We start from the raw sequence: 21,508 nt of genomic DNA on the forward strand, positions 1-21,508 counted from the left end.
AAGGAACAATAGTGTGGACTATTATCTAAATGGGGAGAAGGTTCAAACGTCAGAGGTGCAGGGGGACTTGGGAGTCCTTGTGCAAAACTCCCAGAAGGTTAATTTACAGGTTGAGACTGTGGTGAAGGCGGCAAATGCAATGTTGCATTTAATTCAAGGGGGAATAGAATATAAATGCAAGACTCTAGTTAAGCTGCACTTAAGAGTATTGTCAACAGTTTTGGGCCCCATATCACAGAAAGCATGTGCTCTCATTGGAGAGAGTCCAGAGGAGGTTCACACAGATGATTCCAGGAATGAAGGGGTTAACACATGAGGAACATCTGGCAGCTTTGGGCCTGTACTCACTGGGATTTAGAAGAATGCAGGGGGATCTCACTGAAACCTACTGAATGTTGAAAGGACTAGATAGGGTGGATATGGAGAAAATGTTTCCTTTGATGGGGTTATCTGGAACTAGGAGGCATAACTTCAAAATTGAGGGGCAGCCCTTTAGAACAGAGGTAAGGAGGACTTTTTTTTAGCCAGTAACTGCTCTGCCACAGACTGCAGTGGAGGCCAAGTCTGCACATATATTTAAGGCAGAAGTTGATTGTTTCCTGATCAGTCAGTGCTTCAAGGTATATGGTGAGAAGACAGGTAAGTGGGGTTGAGTGGGATCAGGATCAGCCAAGATGGAATGGTGGAGCAGACTCAATGGGCTGATTGGCCTAGTTCTGCTCCTTTTTAAATAGATTAATTCATTTCAAGCATTGATTAATACTCAGAGAAATCATAAAAGTGTTAGTAGAGGTAGGTACTTGAATCATTTGATCAGTAGTTCTGGATATTTCAGATCTGCACTCCTCTGTATTGTGTACAGAAGTTTGTTTCCCCTTTCTTTCTTTACTCCTGTTACTAATCTGACCTCAAAATCAAGCACTCTATAAAGGATCCAATCACAAACAAGATCTGCAGGAAATCCAGCAACACACACACACACACACACACACACACACACACACACAATATGCTGGAGGAACTCAGCAGGCCAGGCAGCATCTATGGAAAAGAGTACACAGTCGATGTTTCAGGCTGAGGCCCTTCATCAGGACTGGAGAAAAAAAGATGAGAAGTCAGAGTAAGAAGGTGGGGGGAGGCGAGGAAGAAACAGGGAGGGGAGAGGGGTGAAGTAAAGAGCTGGGAAGTTGATTGGTGAAAGAGATATAGGGCTGGAGAAGAGGGAGCCTGATATTGAGTTTGTGCCAATGAATTATATGAAAGTAATTTCATGCTGAACTTTTACAGTAATTGTGTTCTTCACCTCACCAGTCTGAGTGGGGAAGGGTCTGCATATCATTAGGCATGCGGAGGTCTAATTTCTCTATATTTATATACAGTATCTCATTTAGTACAGAATGTTTACTTACAGTGTGCACATTTTTAAATACACCAAGTTACTCATTTCTTATTGAAAAAGGACAGGTACTTACCTCAGCACAATAAAAAGCATAAAAAACTCCTGGGACGTAACATCCCAACATCCCTACTGAGACACCCGCATAGTCGAGGGCAAGCCACTGCTGGCTGGTTTTCTCAGAGTGGTGGCAGCAAAATAGATGATATCCTGCTGAGCAGAGCATGCAGAACTGTGGATGCAACAAAACCAATTCACAGTAAACCTCAGAGAGGCAAAAGGCACAGAAACAGGAAGCTCCTCATCGTACACGTCCATTCCGGTCATACAATACTAATCCATATTCATTCCATTTCCTCGCCCTTCGCTCAGAGCTGCCTTTTGATCACATACAACTCTACCAAATGACAATCTTAATACAAAATAACTTGTAATCCGTAAAACAATCATCTCAGCTTTGGTCAGTTTTAAAGACATGTTGATTATTTAAGTATGAAGTGCGAATCAAAGCTTAGCGGAGCGCCACGTGTGCCCTGCACTTCCTTGTTTATTCAGTCGTCTTTTGAGCAACTCTTGGGTTTGCTACTTTGTCTAGATCAAGAAATGGAATTTCAATGCTCTAGAACGCACCTATTTTATTAGGCAAAGAGTACAACTGAAAGTAAAAGTAAATAATTAGTTCAAAAATATTACTCTGTGAATTTTGGGTCAGTCCAATAGAGTCTCACTCCACAACCTGATCATTACTCTTCCCCAGTACTGGTCTCTATCTACATAACCCATAAACATTAAATATAAGTTTAGTACGTATACAATGAATGAATAACATCTACTGGGGCTCCATGCTTCATCGTCCTTCAACCTCAGCAACACTAGTTCTAGTGTTTTCATGGGATTAGCTACACCGGAATCATGCTGGGACCAGAGCCCTGGCAAATCGCATAACTAGGGCTGTGGACATGGCTTTAAACTAAATAGTGTGGGGGGGGGTGGAGTGGCATGGAAAATTGTGGAAAAAGTTAGTGTCCAGAATTTAAAGGAAAGAACATAGTTTAGAATGGGCTAGAAATACAATTTCAAGCAACATGGGGTCAAATTTGAAAAGGGATGCAGTAAATGCAGGACAGAGGATATTGTGTTTGAATGCATGCAGCAAACAAAACAAGATAAATGAGTTTCCAGTACAGATCAGAATTGGTTGGTAAAATGTTATGGGCATTACAGAGGCGTGGTCACAAGAGGATCACAGCAACTCCCTAAATATTCACTTCCAATTTTTTTTATTGATTTAAAAGAATAAGGGTAAATACAAACCAGAGGAGAGGTTATCTCAAATACATTGTTCAATAATAATACAAACAGAAAGGAGTATACACTGTCAAAATCATGTATAGTATTAAGCTATAATACTATAGCTTAATATAAAGAGAAAAGAGAACCACCTCTCCTCTTAATAGTTCATTAAAAAAATTCAAAATTTTCTATTATTGGAGGGGAAAAAACCCCAATTTTGTTTTAACGTAAAAAAAAGGGGACTGGGCAGTCCACTTTGAGGATACAGTTAAAAAAACGGGAAATCCTTCTGATCAAATCTAAAAATTTGCGGAGAAAAAAGAATAATTAACTATAAAAGTAATAAAAATTAGATCATAAGAAAATATTGAATAAAAGGTCGCCAAGTTTGCTCAAACTTGAAAGGTGTATCAAACATCCGACTTCTTATTTTCTCCAAACTTAAACAAGACATAATGGAGAAGAGCCAAAAAAATACAGGAGGTGGATTGAGATCCTGTCCCTGAATATTCAAGGATACAGTACACACCATATTGAAAAGACAGGCAGGCGGGCAGATGGGAGGTGTGGCCATATTGGTAAAAAAAAAATTAAATTAAATTGATAGCAAGAATAGATATAGGATTAGAAAATCTAGAATCTTTGTGAGTGGAGTTGAGGAACGCAAAGATAAGATCATAATAGGAGATATGTGCAGGCCTCCAAATAGCAGTCAGGATGTGTGGTGCAAACTACATTTGGAGATTTTTTTAAAAAATAGGTGGGTAAGAAAGGCAATATTACAATGATCATGAGGGTTCGATATGCAAGTACACTGGGAAAACCAGGTTGGTAATGGATCCCAAGAAAAGGAATGTGTGGAATGTCTATGAGATGCCTTTTAGAGCAGCTTGTAGTAGGCAATTCTGGGCTTGGTGCTGTGTCATGAGACAGGCTTGATCAGAAAGCTAAAAGGAGAAGGGAGGCAGTAACCATAATATGATAGAATTCACCCTGCAGCTGAGGAGTGAGAACCTGAAATCAGATGCAACAGTATTACAATTGAGTAAACTACAAAGGTGTGAGGGAGGAACTGGCTGAAGCTTATTGGAAGAGGACTTGCAGGGAAGACAGTGGAGTTTCTCAGAGTAATTTGGGACACAATAGAATTTTATTCCAAGGTAAAAATAGCATACCAAGAAGAGAACAAGGCAACCTTGACGGACAAGGGAAGTTAGGGATAACATAAAAACAAGAGAGAAGGCACATAATATGGTGAAGAATTGTGGGAAGATGATTGGGAACCCTTTAAAAACCACATAGGATAACAAAAAAGGCTATGAGAAGATGAAATAAAAGGGTAAACTAGCCAATAATATAACAAAAAACTTACGCAATCTTTCTTTAAAATATGTAAAGGTTAAGAGAGGCAAAAGTGGGCATTGGACCACTGGAAAATTATGCTGGAGAAGTAATAATGGGGAACAGAAAAATGGCAGAGGAACTAAGTTGGTATTTTGCATCAGTATTCACAATGGAAGATACCAGTGACAGGCCAGAAATTCAAGAGAGTCAGGGGACAGGGATGAGTACCATTGCTAAGGAGAATGTGCTGGGGAAGCTGAGAGGCCTGAAGGTAAATAAAACACCTGGCCCAGACAGATTACACCCCGGAGTTATGAAAGAGGATCTGAAGATAGTGGAGTAACTTGTAGTGAACTTTCAAAGGCTCATTTTATTGTCAAAGTATGCATGTATAATACAACTCTGATTTTTGTCTTTCAGGAATCGCTGGAGTCAGGCAGGGGTCCAGAGGACAGGAAAATAATCAGGATGAAGGAACTGATGGACTGCTGGTATTGTGGCTAAGCTTTCAGACAATACAAGGATAGGTAGAGGTAAGGGTGGTGTTGCTGAAGCAAGAAGTTTGCACAAGGACTTGTACATATTAGGAGAATGGGCAAAGAAATGGCAAGTGAAATACAGTGTATGGAAGTGTGGGGTCATGCACTCTGGTAGAAAGAATAAAGGTGTCAACTATTTTTTAAATAGAAGGGAATTCAGAAATCCAATGTGCAAGGGGACTTGAGAGTCCTAGTGCAGGATTCCCAAAAGGTTAATTTACAGATTGAGTTGGTAATAAGGAAGGCAAATGTTGAGGATTTATCAGGCATTGGTCAGACCACATTTGGAGTACTGTGAGCACACCCAAGGATGGATATGCAGGCATTGGACAGGGTCCAGAGGAGATTTACAAGTATGATCCGACAGATGAAAGATGAAAGAATATGAGGAGTGTTTGACAGCTCTGGACCAGTACTCATGGGTTTATAGAAGTAGGAGGGAGATTCTCATTGAAACCTATTGAATATTGAGAGGCCTGGATAGAGTGGACACAGAGATGATGTTTCAAATAGTGGGCGAGTCTAGGACCAGAAGAGGAGGAACTTCTTTTGCCAGAAGGTGATGAAACTGTGGAACTCATTAGCACAAATAGCTGTGGATGCCAAGTCATTGCGTATAGCTCAAGTGGAAACTGATAAGTTGATTATTAAAGGTGTCAAGGATTATGGAGAGAGGCAAAACTCAGCCATGACTGAGTGGCAGAACAGGCTTGGTGGACCAAAGGACCTAATTCCACTTCTACATCTTACGACCTTGTAGTCTACTACAAAAGGAAGATGAATGCAAGTCAGTGCACAGATGGACACACTCAACCTATGCCGCTAGCTCACTGAACAGTTTGTAACTACGTATAACTCACATCACTCACTCCCATGAAGCCTCCCCTTAAAATGTATTTACAGTTGATTTTTCCAGAAGTAACAACTCTTTCCAAAATCATTTTATTTCCATGTTTTTAAACCAACTATCTCAATTGTCTCCTTTTATTACTGGGTTTTCTCCCCATTTGCTTTACCACTGTTTTGAATACCACAATCAATTCTCCTCTTAACCTACGTACTCTGAGAACAGAAATCATAGACGCACTACTGAACTCTGACCACCGTATCATAGTCATAGTCGTACTTTATTGATCCCGGGGGAAATTGGTTTTCGTTACAGTTGCACCATAAATAATTAAATAGTAATAAAACCATAAATAGTTAAATAGTAATATGTAAATTATGCCAGGAAATAAGCCCAGGACCAGCCTATTGGCTCAGGGTGTCTGACCCTCCAAGGGAAGAGTTGTGAAGTTTGATGGCCACAGGCAGAAATGACTTCCTATGATGCTCAGTGTTGCATCTCGGTGGAATGAGTCTCTGGCTGAATGTACTCCTGTGCCCACCCAGTACATTATGTAGTGGATGGGAGACATTGCCCAAGATGGCATGCAACTTGGACTGCATCCTCTTTTCAGACACCACCGTCAGAGAGTCCAGTTCCATCCCCACAACATCACTGGCCTTACGAATGAGTTTGTTGATTCTGCTGGTGTCTGCTACCTTCAGCCTGCTGCCCCAGCACACAACAGCAAACATGATCGCACTGGCCACCACATACTCGTAGAACATCCTCAGCATCGTCCGGCAGATGTTAAAGGACCTCAGTCTCCTCAGGAAATAGAGACGGCTCTGACCCTTCTTGTAGACAGCCTCAGTGTTCTTAGACCAGTCCAGTTTATTGTCAATTCATATCCCCAGATATTTGTAACCCTCCACCATGTCCACACTGACCCCCTGGATGGAAACAGGGGTCACCGGTACCTTAGCTCTCCTCAGGTCTACCACCAGCTCCTTAGTCTTTTTCACATTAAGCTGCAGATAATTCTGCTCACAGCTGGTAATTCTCCTCTTCACCTATATTCTTCCAAGGTCAGCTACCCAGAAACAGATCAGTACATTGACACTAGATGCAGTTTTGCACATCAGCATTAATAGTGAATCAGTACAGTAACATCACAGGGGTGCAGTGTCAGGGCTAGGAAAATGACCCATTTTCCCCTCATACCATCTGCACCCACTATTTAGTATGCTAGAGTTGTGAACTCAAAATTGGGGATTGTCAGGTGGACATACGATGTAGAAATCTGCAATTACTTTCACCCCGACTGCCCCTTTTACGTTTTTAATCGACCTACCTGGAAACAGAAGCCAAAAATAATAAAAACGACGTAGTCATCCCGGGTGCTGTTTGATGATGGCAACAGGAAGCAAGTGTCATGGAGACCCATGAGGAAGAACAACAGGAACCCCAGCAAGTGGCTCCATATATTCACACTCTCGTTGGACAAAACAAACAGGCTATATTTTCAATAGGAGCAGAATGAAAACACAGTGTAAGTGAAATACAAGCCTGTTACATTTCAATGTTACAAAATTTAGACAAGATAGATGCAAAATGTGAACATGAGTGATACTTTGTATTCAAAACACCCACATTCTCAAATAAACGACATTTGGGAGAACAAATAATTGTTTAGACTCCTTTACACCGATACTAAGTGAAACATTAGCCTCACAGAAGCTAAAAATCCCTGCAAATTGCTGTTAAAGTGCATTTCATTTTGGGAGAGCACAAAACGTGGATGGGGCTGGACAAGTGTTGCAGCAGTTACCATGCTCAGACTTGAGCACCAGAGCTGAACCTCACTGATAAGCAGAAGAGAAATGTAGCTTTATTTTGAAACAGTCTAGATCTTAATCACTGCAACCCCATCCCTATTTAAAATCTATTCTTGGAAAAACAATAATGGGGTGTCAATTTCTGCAAATTCATCTTCAGAACACGAAATAGTTTGCTTTGGGGATTGCCAAAGTTCACCTGCAAGATAAACTGAAAAGCTTCCAGAACAAAGCAGCCAACGAGACTGATAATCCATTCACCCCTTAGAGATACATATAGCACAGTGACTCTGTGTGTATCATCTACAAAGTGTACTGTAGTTACTTGGACAGGCTAGTCTAACAGCACCTTTGCCATTAAAGGATTAGGGCTCCAGGCTCATGGGAAGGCCACAGACTGCCACACGCTATGCTGATTTCGAAATGCGCCACAAAAAAATTCTTTGTCATGGGATCTAAGTTCTGGAATTCAAGTTCAAGATGGGAGTTCCCCACCCACTTCTCCAAGGCAATTAATCTTAACCTTGCCAGCACCCTTAAAAATGTATTTAAAATCAACAAAAACAGTCATTGTTTCACCGCTGAATAAAAAGTTAAATTAGCAGGCCTCGCTGCCTCAGAGGTCCAAGAAAGGGATAAAATAAAATGAAATAAAGATCACCAAGGACTAAAATTGCTCCTTAAACCATTCCACAGACTTATTCACTTCATAGTCATAGTCATACTTTATTGATCCTGGGGGAAATTGGTTTTCATTACAGTTGCACCATAAATAATAAATAGTAATAGAACCATAAATAGTTAAATAGTAATATGTAAATTATGCCAGTAACTTATGAAATAAGTCCAGGACCAGCCTATTGGCTCAGGGTGTCTGACCCTCCAAGGGAGGAGTTGTAAACTTTGATGGCCACAGGCAGGAATGACTTCCTATGACGCTCTGTGCTGCATCTCGGTGGAATGAGTCTCTGGCTGAATGTACTCCTGTGACCATCCAGTATATTATGTAGTGGATGGGAGACATTGACCAAGATGGCATGCAACTTAGACAGCATCTTCTTTTCAGACACCACCGTGAGAGAGTCCAGTTCCATCCCCACAACATCACTGGCCTTACGAATGAGTTTGTTGATTCTGTTGGTGTCTGTCCCAGCACACAACAGCAAACATGATAGCACTGGCCACCACCGACTCGTAGAACTTCAACGCAGATTAAATGTCTTGACCTGAAACTGACTCCTTTTTTCCCAGCTGCCTAACCCGACAACGTTTTCCAGCAATTTACTTTCAGTTCAGATTTCAACAGCTGCAATACTTTGCTTCATTATGCAGAAAAAAAAACTTTGCTTCCTGGCATGTTCTGGACTTGTCATAGATTCCAGTTAGTGAAGTATGGCAATTAATCAGGCATTAGCCTGGCCAGTCGCACAGCTCTGCTCCCAACACCCTGTCCCCTCCCTGTGAAATACTGGTTTCAGGAGTGTGCTAGTTTGTAAAGTGACGGATGACTGAACTATCACTGTTTTAATTTCATCTATTTATCCAGTCTCATGATATTCAATACATAATCTTGTCTACATAAGGCAATGCATTTTAAATTATTCAGTTATACAGAGTTATGCAGCATGAAAACAAGCCCGTCAGCCACTGCGTCAACCATCAAGTATCCTTTTACACTAATCCTAATCACATTTTATTCTCCACACATTTCTATCAATTCCTCCCACTCTCCTGACCAAGAGAGAATCTGCAGGTGCTGGAAATCCAAGCAACACATGCAAAATGCTGGAGGAACTCAGCACGCTAGGCAGCTTCTATGGAACAAAGTACAGTTGATGTTTTGGGCCAACACACTTCAGCAAGGACTGGAGGAAAAAAAAACTGAGGATTAGATCTGAAAGGCGGGAGGAGGGGAGGGAGAACCTACGTGGAGGGGGATGGGTGAAGCAAGGTGCTAGGAAGTTAATTGGTGAAAGAGACAGAACACCATGGAAGAATGAAAAAGGGGGGGGGATTGAGAGGAGCACCAGAGGCGGGAGTCATCGAAACATAGAAAATCTACAGCACAATACAGGCCCGTCGGCCCACAAAGCTGTGCCGAACATGTCCTTACCTTAGAACTACCTAGGCTTACCCACAGCCCTCTATTTTTCTAAGCTCCATGTACCTATCCAGGAGTCTCTTAAATGACCCTATCGTTTCTGCCTCCACCACCGCTGCTTGCAGCCTATTCCACGCACTCACCACTCTGCGTAAAAATCTTACCCCTGACATCTCCTCTGTACCTACTTCCAAGCAGCTGAAAACTGTGCCCTCTCGTGCTAGCCATTTCAGCCCTGGAAAAAAACCTCTAACTATCGACATGATCAATGCCTCTCATTATCTTACACACTTCTATCAGGTCACCTCTCATCCTCTGATGAGGTGATGGTTGGGCAAGGAGATACATGAGAGAGGGACAAGGCGTTTTGATACAGTGAAGTGGGGTGGGGGGCATTACTGGGAGTTTGAGAAATCGATGTTCATGCCATCAGGTTGGAGGCTACCCAAATGGAATACAAGGTGTTGTTTCTCCAACCTAAATGTGGCCTTATCTCGACAGTGGAGGAGGACATGGATGGACATCTCGGTATGAGAATGGGAAGTGGAATTAAAATGGGTGGCCACTGGGAGATCCCGCTTGTTCTGGCTTACAGAGCGTAGATGCTCGGTGAAGTCATTTCCCAATCTACGTCGGGCCTCACCGAAATACAAGAGGCCACACTGGGAGCACCGACACAGCATATGACCCCAAGGGAGGATGGGGTAAGAGCAGATGTGTGTGAAATGGAAGAGATGCGGTTGAGAGCAGCGTTGATGGTGAAGGACGGGAAGCCCCTTTCTTTGAAAAAGGAGGACATCTCCTTCGTTCCAGAATGAAAAACTTCATCCTGAGAGCAGATGTGGCAGGGGCGGAGAAATTGACAGAAGGGGATGGCATTTTTACAAGTAGCAGGGTGGGACGAGATATAGTCCAGGTAGCTGTGAGAATCCATTGACTTACAATGAGCCACCTTCCCACCACGTTACCAGGGATACGGTTCCTCTTGTCCTCACCTACCACCCCACCAGCCTCCGCATCCAGCACATAATTCTCTGAAACTTTTGCCACCTCCAGCTGGATCCCCCCACCTAACACATCTTTCACTCCCCCCGCCCCACTTTCTGCTTTCCGCAGGGATCACTCCCTATGTGACCCCCTTGTCCATTCGTCCCTCCCCACTGATCTCCCTCCTGGCACTTATCCTGGCAGGCGGAACAAGTGCTACCCCTACTCCTACACCTCTACCCTCACTACCGTTCAGGGCCCCAAACAGTCCTCCCAGGTGAGGTGACACTTCAACTGTGAGTCTGTTAGGGTCATATACTGTGTTCGGTGCTCCTGGTGTGGCCTCTTGTATATCGGCGAGCCCCGACATAGATTGGCAGACTGCTTTGCCGAGCATCTATGCTCCGTCCGCCAGAACAAGTGGGATCTCCCAGCGGCCACCCATTTTAATTCCATTTCCCATTCCCATTCTGATATATAAAGCCACACTTAGGCTGGAGGAACAACACCTTAAATTCCGTTTGGGTAGCCTCCAACCTGATGGCACGAACATAGATTTCTCAGACTTCCAGTAATGCCCCCCCTTCACCATTTCCCATCCCCTTTTCCCTCTCTCATATTATCTCCTTGCCCACCTATCACCTCCCTCTGGTTCTCCTCTCCACCCCCCTTTTTCTCTTTCTTCCATAGCCTTCTGTCCCTTTCACCAATCAACTTCCCAGCTCTCAGCTTCATCCCTGCCCCTCCACGTTTCACCTATCGCCTGGCGCTCCTCTCTCCCTCCCCTCACCTTTCACATCTACTCCTCAGCTTTTTCTCTCCAGTCCTGCCAAAGGGTTTCGGCCCAAAACGTCAACTGTACTTTTTTTCCCATTGATGCTGCCAGCTTGCTGAGTTCCTCCAGCATTTTGTGTGTGTTCCTTCCACTCTGCTACACACTCGGGCAATTGCCGATGGGGCAGTAATCTACCAACCCATACAACCGCAGGCTGTGAGAGGAAAGCACAGCCCTGAGGAAACCCACGTGGCCACAGGGAGAATGAACCATCTCCACGTGGCCAGAACCCGGGTCAGGACTGAACCTGGGGTCGAGGTGCCAGCTCTATTAGCTGTGCCACACTGTTCCCGTGTTTTCAACAGCTGTGTAAAAGAGCTACTTTGATGAAAACCCCACAGCATGTCCCCATCCAGAGGCTGATGAAACAGATTTTGTTTAAGAGGCAAAGAACAATTTGTACAGCAGGAAGGGCAAATGTTAGCACCCAAAAACTTGCTAATAGGATGTGGCTGGGTAGGGTGGGATATGTCAAAGATTAAAAAATTTGATCTCAAAATAACTGTATACATTGAGAGGCAGGGGACAAAGCCAACCTACATTAGTTTATTTAGGAGATAAAGGTACAGATGTAGACAACAAATAAGAGTAGGGATTAAAGAGACTTAGTTACATTACTTAACTTTTTGTTCTGTGAATTTCTCATCAATGTCAACTCCCTCAAGTTAAACCTATACTTTCATATCAATATTTCTGAAACTTATGACTACTTAAACATACCTTCTGATACACAAACTTGATGGCAAGTAAGCCCTATATCCATCAGTAATGTACGGATTGCCTTTTAAAAAAGTTGGGATTTCTTCATAACTGTAAAGACGGATTCCAATTTGTGAAAATAGCGGCCAGTAGTTGTATCCACCAAGTTCAACTCGATGTAAACTTTTCAGGATATTGTGAGTCATCTTGTGTGAACAACCTAAATCTAAGAAAAGAAAGCCAGATTATTTTATTGGATTTAATATCAAACCCAACCATACAAATCTGCAAGATCAAATTGGAGCATGAAAATATTTTCACTGGGTTGGGCGACATCTGTGGAACAAGAAGCAGAGTTAACATTTCAATTACAGTCACTCAATCTGAACTGGAAAATTAATGAAAACAAGCAAGTCTAGTGCTGCATAAGGAAGAGTGGAGAGTTAAAGGAATATCTGATAAAGGAGGGACAAAGAATGTCTGAGTGAAATAAGTGCTGTTGGCCCGATACAAAATAGTCATAGTCATACTTTATTGATCCTGGGGGAAATTGGTTTTCGTTACAGTTGCACTATAAATAATTAAATAGTAATAAAACCATAAATAGTTAAATAGTAATATGTAAATTATGCCAGGAAATAAATCCAGGACCAGCCTATTGGCTCAGGGTGTCTGACCCTCCAAGGGAGGAGTTGTAAAGTTTGATGGCCACAGGCAGGAATGACTTCCTATGACGCTCTGTGTTGCATCTCGGCGGAAGTCATGTAGGAGGTCTACAAGAGGCTGTAGAATGGTCTCAGGTGGACTACAAGTTTAGAGGAAGGTGAGTTAAAGCATCAGTGGAGGTACAAGTAAATGCTGGAACTGTGAGAAAACTGGGAAAACTCCCAATTGACCAGGTAACATCTGTGATGAGAGAAATTAACTTACTGAAACATACAGGAGAATGACCTTGTACCAAAACTGGCAACTCTGGATCTGAGTGGTTATCTGATTTTTTTTAAATTCAAGATCGAATGCTGAGGCCTACATGACATACTACATCTCATGACTGACTTGCACCATTCACAGCTGGTCAAGGAACAGAACACATCTTCCATCAAAACACATGGTAGCGCGGGGGACTCAATACAGAAGTTAACTATTTCAGATCACCAGCTTTTAGGTCAGAGCTGTCGAGTTCCTACCTGGAACTAACTCAGCCTTTCTCTCACCAGATGCTGACTACTTCCAACACTCCCTCATTTACAAAAGTTGCTGGGTTCGGCATCTCACAGTTCCAGAATTTATTTTTGCCTCCAAATAAAATTCATTCATCTCCCTACATTTGCATTTCTCCACACCGAGAAGCCACGATTAACAAAGTTCAAAGTAACTTTATCACAGTTTACATATGTCACCATATACAACCCTGAGGGCGTACTCAACAGATCCAAAATAGAATAATAACTATGGTAGAATCAATGAAAGACTGTGCCACTTGGGTGTTCAACCCGTTTGCAAAAGAGAACAAACTGTGCAAATACAAAAAGAAAAACACAATAATAAATAAATGATTAAATAAGTCATAAATATCGAGAACATAAGATTAAAACTCTTCTTAGTATCCTCAAAGGCATATGTCACCTGGACAATCTTGGCTTTAGTGATTTTTCTGTTCTTTCCACCCTTCCCCTCTTTATAATTCAAAAGATGTTTGTTTTCTCACTTTTCCAGTGCTGCTGAGACACCATGGACCTGGACAGCACATCTCCTTCCACAGATGCTGCCTCCCCTGATGAGCATCTCCAGCATTTACTGCTTTTATTTCAGTTCTAGCAACAGCAGGTTTTTGCTTTTTGAACATTATCTTTCTGCTCAGTTAACATTTTGATGCAAAATGAAGATACAAATATGTGCAACAGAAATCTTCCAGAATATTCTTTATTAGACCTGAATTTTTTCCAATCTCCTGCATTTACTTGTGCATTAATTCAGTCTTGGCATTAATATATAATTCATAAAGCTCTAATAAGACACTGCTGGAATTTTGAATGACAAAATGTTAACCATTAGAACTGCAGTAGTACTAGCCTCAGCCACAACTGTACAATTATTTAAGACATGAAATACCATTTGCAATATTTCACAAAACCAATACTGATACAGGATGGGCATCCATTTGCAAACCAAGGACTTTGGCCATCTATTGATTGTATAGAACAGATTTCAAGGTCTCTGGTGCATTTATACCAATGCAAAAGAAAACGGTACTCCATGAAAAAGGTGAACCATCCTGATGGAAACAAAGGAGATCAATTAAAACATGACATTAAAAATTACAGCATACAAAGTAGAAAGGGCAAGTGGTAGACCTGAGTACTAGCAGTTATACTGGAATGAGAAGCATGGGACTAAAAAGTTAATAAGAAGAAAGTTGATGCAAGAACAATGGCTAGCAGTATTCGAACAAACAGTAATATCACAACAATACAGTACACTGGGTACTTTCTCCTTATTTATATATACCTAGTATATACAAATAGAGAGAAAATACATGAAGTATGAGTTAGCCTGCTAAAAGCTAAGACAGGGAAATTAAAAGTAAACAGAAACAGCAGACAATTTAAATCAATACTTTGCACGTCTTTATGAACGGTGACACTACAAATATCCCAAAGGCATTCAATGGCTAGTTTTATATACAGTAGATTCTGGTTAATTGGGACCAGTATGTTTTGGCCCAATTGGCCCAATTAGCCCAATGTTTAGAGATCTGTACTACTGCCGTAAAATAACAGATTTCACAACATATTCTGGTGATATTAAACCTGATTCTGATTTTTTCAAAAAATAGTTCTGTGAAGACATCAGAGGATTAATAAAACACAGATGTTGAAGAGTGGCGAAAGATAAAAGTTGGGAAAATATAGGCCTGTTAGCTTAACGTCCATCATTGGCAAGTTTCTAGAGTCTACAGTCAAGAAATGGTAATACAGAAGCTTAATGCAAAGTTAACACAGTTTTATAAAAGGTAAATCATGTTTAACAACTCTGCTAGAGTTCTTTGAAGAGTGTAACAAGCAGAGTTGATATATAGTTAGAATTGGATTTCCAGAAGGCGTTTCCCATAAAAGGCTGGTGAACAAGAGCTCATCATATTGGGGAAGCATATCAGCATGGATTAAATACAGAGCTGGAATAAACAACTAGCTCTTTTTCAGATTCGAACCAGGTTACTGGTGGGAAACATCAGGAATCAGTTGTTAACCTTCAATTATATTAATGACCTGGAGGGTGCAACATTCCCAAATCTGCCATATAGTGTAGATGGGTTAGTGAGTTGGTGAAAAGTAGCCAAATGAAGTTTAATGTGGGGAAAATGTGAAGTCATGCATCAAAGGAACGTAAAGACAGATTGTTATGGACTGCACAACCCCATTTACATCGGTGGTATGCAAGTGGAATAGGTCAAAAGCTTTAAGTTCCTCGGGGTCAATATCACAAATGACCTGACTTGGTCCAACCAAGCAGAGTTCACTGCCAAGAAGGCCCACCAGCGCCTTTACTTCCTAAGAAAACTAAAGAAATTTGGCCTGTCCCCTAAAACCCTCACTAATTTTTATAGATGCACCGTACAAGGCATTCTTCTAGAGTGCACCACAACCTGGTATGGAGGTTGCCCTGTCCAAGATTGAAAGAAGCTGCAGAAGATCATGAACATGGCGCAGCACATCACACAAACCAATCTTCCGTCCGTGGACTCACTTTACACCGCATGCTGTCGGAGCAGTGCTGCCAGGATAATCAAGGACACGACCCACCCAGCTAACACACTTTTTGTCCCTCTTCCCTCTGGGAGAAGGCTCAGGAGCTTGAAGACTCGTACGGCCAGATTTGGGAACAGCTTCTTTCCAACTGTGATAAGACTGCTGAACGAATCCTGACCCAGATCTGACCCTCCAAATATCCGGACCTGCCTCTCAGTTTTTTTTTGCACTACCTTACTTACACTTTTCTATTTATGATTTATAATTTAAACTTTTACTATTTACTATCAATTGGTACTCCAGGGAGCGCGAAGTGCAGAATCAAATATCGCTGTGATGATTGTATGCTCCAGTATCAATTGTTTGGAGACAGTAAAGTAAGTGGTAGGAAGGATGAATGAAGTGCAAAAGGCTAAATTCTCCAATTTAACAGTAATTCCCTCCCCCTCCTATCCTCTATCCCTATTTCACTCTGCCTCCTCCCCCAGCTGTCTATCACCTCCCTCATGGTTCCGCCTCCTTCTTCTACTACCCATTGTTTTCCTGCCTATGACGTCCCTGCTTCCCCTCCCCCACTCCTTTGTCTTTCAAATTACTGTTTTTTCAACTGAAACTACCAGCCTTCTTCAAACCCTCCCCCACCTTGTTTCTTCAGTCCTGATGAAGGGTTCCGGCCCAAAACGTTGACTCATCGTTTCCACTGATGCTGCCTGACCTGCTGAGTTCCTCCAGCGTATTGTGAGTGTTGCAAAGAATTAGCAGGCCAGGTGTAGCAAAATGAACGAGAATATGTAGTAAACAAAGAAATTCTGTGGATGCTGAAAATCCAAAGCAACACGTGTTAAGTGGTGGAAGAACTCAACAGGTCAGGCAGCATCTACGGAAATGAATGAACAATGAACGTTTGGGCCAAGACCCTTCAACAGGACTGTGAGGGAAAGGGGGAAACACCAGAATAAAAAAGTCGGTAGGAGGGGAAGGAGTACTAGCTGAAAGGTGATAGGTGAAGCCAGATGGGTTGGAAAGATAAAGAGCTGGAGGGGAAGGAATCTGATAGGAGAGGACAGTGGACCATAGGATAAAGGGAAGGAGGAAGAGCACCAGGAGGAGGTGATAGGCTGGTGAGAAGAGATAAGAGACCAAAGTGGGGAATAAAAGAAGAGGAGAGGTAGAGGGAGAAGGAATTTTTTTTTCCACTGGAAGGAGGAATTGATGCTCATGCCATCAGGTCGGAGGTTACCCAGACTGAATATAAGGTCTTGCTCCTCCACATGCCAGAATGCGAATGGGCATTGGAATTAAAATGTTCGGCCACTGGGAAGTTCCACTTTTGGCGGATGGAGCGGAGGTGCCCAATGAAGCAGTCCCACAATTTACGACAGATCTCACCAATGTAGAGAAGACTGCAACGGGAGCACCGGACACAACAGAAGACCCCAGCAGATGAAGTGTTACTTCAACTGGTATATAGCTACAAGGTAAGGGGATTCTCTACTCTGAAAGGCTGAAGAGGCTACTTCATTGATGGTTTTTAAAGAGGAGCTAGATAAACTGGATTTAAACAATTCAGGGCATTTAGGATTGGGAAACTGGCACAGATTAGGGGTTCTAATCAGCCACGATCACAATGAGTATCTTGGCGGGTTCAAGTGGCTGCTTCTATTTTCTTGTGCTCTATCAGGAAATACAAAACCTGTATTTATCTGATGACAATACGTAATGGAAACCTTCACACAGCAGTAAACCATCTGTGAACTAGTCTGATAAAGCCTGAAGTATTCTTCATGGCTCTACAATGAAACAAACACTTTCAGAACTAAATATTGCACTAATCATAATTCTTGGAAGATTTTCATGCTATTGCACATACATAATTTGAATATATCCTACAGCATATATCAATCTGTATACATGAAACAAAAATGTTGTTTCAATTAAAAAAAATTGTGGTTAAAAGCGCATTAAAGGTTACAGCTTTGAGCAAGATGGGAAGTTTTGCAGCAGTATAAATCGATGAATTTTATTAGGCATACAAGCCATCTGGCACAACACATCCATTCTAGGATTTGTAATTTACCATAGTCTCCTCCCAGCAATCAATTCTCTGAAAATTACCCCATCAAAATATCCTTCAGTTCCTTTTTATGATCTATCTGCACCTTAAATGCGTCCACATGGTTCAGCTTAAAAACTCCTATGAGAGTGAAATCTATATTGATGTTGTTTTATTATTGTCATCTCTACCAAGATACAGTGAAAAGCTTGTCCTGCATACTGTTTATACAGATCAGATCATTACACAGTGCATTCAGCTAGAATAAGGTAAAACAATAACAATGCAGAATAAAGTGTAAAAACCACCAAAAGAGTGCAGTGCAGGTAAGCGATAAAGTGCAAGGTCATAATGAGGTAGATTGTGAGGCCAAGTCCATCTTATCGTATCATAGATCCATTCAAGAGTTTGATAACAGTAGGGCAGAAACTGTCCTTGAACTTCTGGGCTAGGTGGGGTCTTTTATGTTGGCTTCTTTGCAGAGGTAGCAAGAAGTATAGAGCATCCACAGAGGAGGTTGGTTGCTATGATATGCTGAGCTGTCTCCACAATTCTCTGCTGCTTCTTGCAGCTACACGTAGAGCAGTTGCCATACCAAGTCAGTATGTATCCAGACAGTATGCTTTCATGGCGCATCGATAAAAATTGGTAAGGGTTTACAGGGACGTGCCAAATTTCTTAAGCCTCCTAAGGAATTCGAGGTGTTGGTCAGTTTTCTTGGTTGGAGCAGGACAGGCTATTGGTAATGTTCACACCTCGGAACTTAAAAGCAATCATCCATCTCAGTCTCAGCACTGTTCATATAGTCAGGAGAACTTTCTGAAGTTAATGACCAGCTCTTTTGTTTTGCTGACGTTCCTCTCTGTCACTTCCCTGTACTCCAACCCATTGTTTCTTGAGGTGCAGCTGCCAGAGGTGGTATTACCGGCAAGCTTGTAGGTGGAGTTAGCCACGGAGTCATGAGTGTACAGGAGGTAGAGTAGTGGGCTGAGGACACAACCTTGTGGAGCACCAGTGTTTAGAATAATCAGGGCAGGTGTTGCTGCCTATCCTTACCGATTACATCTGTTAGTCAGAAAGACATGGATCCAACTGCACAGGGAAGCATTATCTCCCAGGGTCCTAGGGTATATTCAAAACTTTCTTTCAGAAAGAATTTTTCCCTTGGATTTTTTGTAAAAATCCTTATCCAGAAGGACTATTCAGTAACAAAGTGACAACATACATGACTGACCTGGAAGAAAACTGCATATAGGCCCAAGTGATTCATCTACAAGGAATTTTGTTTACCTGCTATGGGTTACGGTCAGACGCAAGACCTAAATAATGTCTTGTGCTTTGGTGGTGTTGAGTTGGCGAAGCAACCAGACCCAGTGAAGATTTTTTTTTTCAGACAACAAACAGGAAGTAGAAAGCATTACATATTTTAAAAGACCAAAATAGAAATTTTAAAAAACTCAGTACAATTTTTGGTCCAACAGGTTTTACTGTGCACGTGTGTGCCTTTGTAATGGTGGCAAACACTAACACTTGTTATCATTACAAATGTACAACCTGAATATTATATTTGTGGCCTCTGTTCCTGAACCCCTCACTCCTCCCTCTAGAAACAATCAGGTCCTCCAATTTTTTTTTGTCAACTGTTTTGCATTCTTTAATTCACCTCCCCCCCCCCCAAAAAAAAGTTCTAGCTGGTAATATTTTGCAAACACAAGATATTCTGCAGGTGCTGAAAATCCAGAGTATCATATTTAAAATGCCTGGAGTAACTCAGCAGGTCAGGCAGCAGCTATGAAAAAAAATAAAGTGTCAACAACTCAGGCTGAGATCCTTCATCAGGACTGGAAAGGAAAGGGGAAGAAGGCAGAACAACGAGGTGGGGGGGGGGGGGAAACAGCACAAACTGGCAGGTGATAGATGAAGCCAGGTGAGGGGGGGGAGGTAGGTGAGTGCAGGAGGAGGGGGAATGAAGTGAGAAGCTGTGAGGTAATAGGTGGAAATAGTAAAGAGCTGAAGAAGGAGTTATCTGATAGGAGAGGAGAGTGGACCGTGGGAGAAAAGGAAGGAGGAGCACCAGGGGAGGTGCTAGGCAAGTGAGTAGAAAAGGTAAGAGGGGAGTCAGAATTGGGAATAGAAGAGGAGGGAAGGGGGAGAGGAAAAATTACCAGGTTAGGAGAAATCAATGTTCATGTTATCAGATTGGAGGCTACACAAACAGAATATGAGGTGTTACTCGTCCACCCCGAGGAGGCTATGAACCAACATGTCGAATGGGAATGGGGATTGGAAATCCTGCTTGTTGCGGATGGGGAGAAGGTGCTCGATAAAGCATTCCCGATCTACATCGGATCTCACCAATGTACAGGCCAAATCAGGAGCACCCAATACACTAGATGACCCCGACCCCAAAGTGTTGCCTCACCTGGAAAGACTATTTGTTGCCCTGAATGGAGGAAAGGGAGGAGGTGAATGGACAGGAGTAGAACTTCTTCCACTTGCAAGGTTTAAGTGCCAGGAGGGAGATTAATTGGAAGGAACAAGTGGACAAAGGAATCACAGAGAGTGTGGGGTAGGGGAGGGAAGGGAAAGATGTGTTTGATGGTAGGATCCTGGTGAAGATGGCGGAAGTTACAAAGAATGATGAGTTGGATGCCCAGGCTCATGGGGTGTTAGGTAAAGGCAAGAGGAACTCTATTTCTATTAAGGTGGTGGGAAGTTGAGAAAAGGGTGCATATCTAGGAAATGGAGGAGATGAGGGTAATTCTGGTGTAAGGATGAGAGGTTGGTAATATTTTACAACTTCTTCTGCCTTCTCCCCACAATCTTTGCATTCTTTAACCTGTACTTTAAATACACCCAATGACTTGTCCTCCACAACTGTCGATGGCAATGAATTCCATAGATTCACCACCCTGGCTAAGAGAAAAATTCTCACTCATGTCCTCACCACCTTTTATTCTGAGGCTGTGCCTTCTTGTCTTCGACTCTCCCACTACTGGAACATAATCTCCATGTTTACTCCAACCAGGCCTTTCAATATTCAGTAGATTTCATGCTTCTAAATTCCCCTCATCCTTCTAGACTTTAGTGAGTACAGGCCCAGTCATTGTATACTCCTCATACGTTAACTCTTTCATCCCTGGAATCATTCTTGTCAATCTCCTCGGAACCCTCTCCAAAGCCTGTACCTCTTTTTCTCAAATAGGGAGCTCACAATATTCCAAATATGGTTTGACCAATCCTCAGCATTGCATCCTTGCTTTTATATTCTAGTCCTCTCAAAATGAATCTGATGTTGCATTTGCCTTCCTTGCTACTGACTCAACCTGCAAGTTTATTTTCGGGAATCCTGCATTGGAACTCCCTCCTCTCTTTTTTAACCTCTCATTTCTGAGTTCTCTCCCCTTTTAGAAAACAATTTACACCTTTATTCTTTCCAATACAGTGCATGACCATACACTTCTCATTTCCAATTCTAATATATCAACCTACACCTTCATCAATGCCTCAATATCCTTTTTATAACACCAGCCTAGAGTTGGTATTAACCCAAAGGTGTTTTCCAATCAAGATTTGAAGCGATCTAAATCACATCTGGAGAGAGTGGGATTCTCTGCAACAACTCCTACCTGGAGTTGGCACTCATTATTTTATTAAGATACCAAAAAGGAAGTCTACAGAAAGTTAGAGTCCACTGAACCTAATGGAGCTCTATCTGCAGCTAATCTAAATGCTTAAGTAGTTATGAGCCTATGCTCGTCAAATATTTATGTATTCATTTCACAGGGAATCTCTTGTGAACAGAACTAAACATGTGCAGCACTCCGATTGTCCAGTGTAAAAGGAAC

General features: G+C 42.1%; 2 protein-coding genes across 6 annotated transcripts in view; one reads left to right on the forward strand and one right to left on the reverse strand.

The window, feature by feature from the left end:
- Positions 1 to 13,667, forward strand: part of LOC140212067 (AP2-associated protein kinase 1-like) — a 178,983-nt gene extending 165,316 nt beyond the window's left edge. The window contains exons 17-18 of the transcript XR_011889639.1: positions 4,454 to 4,566; positions 13,575 to 13,667. The gene's annotated coding sequence lies outside the window, so the exon portion shown is untranslated. The remainder of the gene's footprint in view (positions 1 to 4,453; positions 4,567 to 13,574) is intronic.
- LOC140212069 (progestin and adipoQ receptor family member 3-like) overlaps positions 1 to 21,508 on the reverse strand; it is a 44,737-nt gene that overhangs the window by 17,229 nt on the left and 6,000 nt on the right. For all 5 annotated transcript variants that reach the window (XM_072282544.1, XM_072282543.1, XM_072282547.1 and 2 more), the window contains 3 exons: positions 11,880 to 12,084; positions 6,753 to 6,915; positions 1,473 to 1,628 (listed from right to left, as the gene is read on the reverse strand). In XM_072282544.1, coding sequence (XP_072138645.1) covers positions 1,473 to 1,628; positions 6,753 to 6,915; positions 11,880 to 12,084 — 524 coding nt within the window. The remainder of the gene's footprint in view (positions 1 to 1,472; positions 1,629 to 6,752; positions 6,916 to 11,879; positions 12,085 to 21,508) is intronic.

The sequence above is a fragment of the Mobula birostris genome, chromosome 18 (assembly GCF_030028105.1).
Source record: "Mobula birostris isolate sMobBir1 chromosome 18, sMobBir1.hap1, whole genome shotgun sequence".
In the NCBI taxonomy this organism is placed as follows: domain Eukaryota; kingdom Metazoa; phylum Chordata; class Chondrichthyes; order Myliobatiformes; family Myliobatidae; genus Mobula; species Mobula birostris.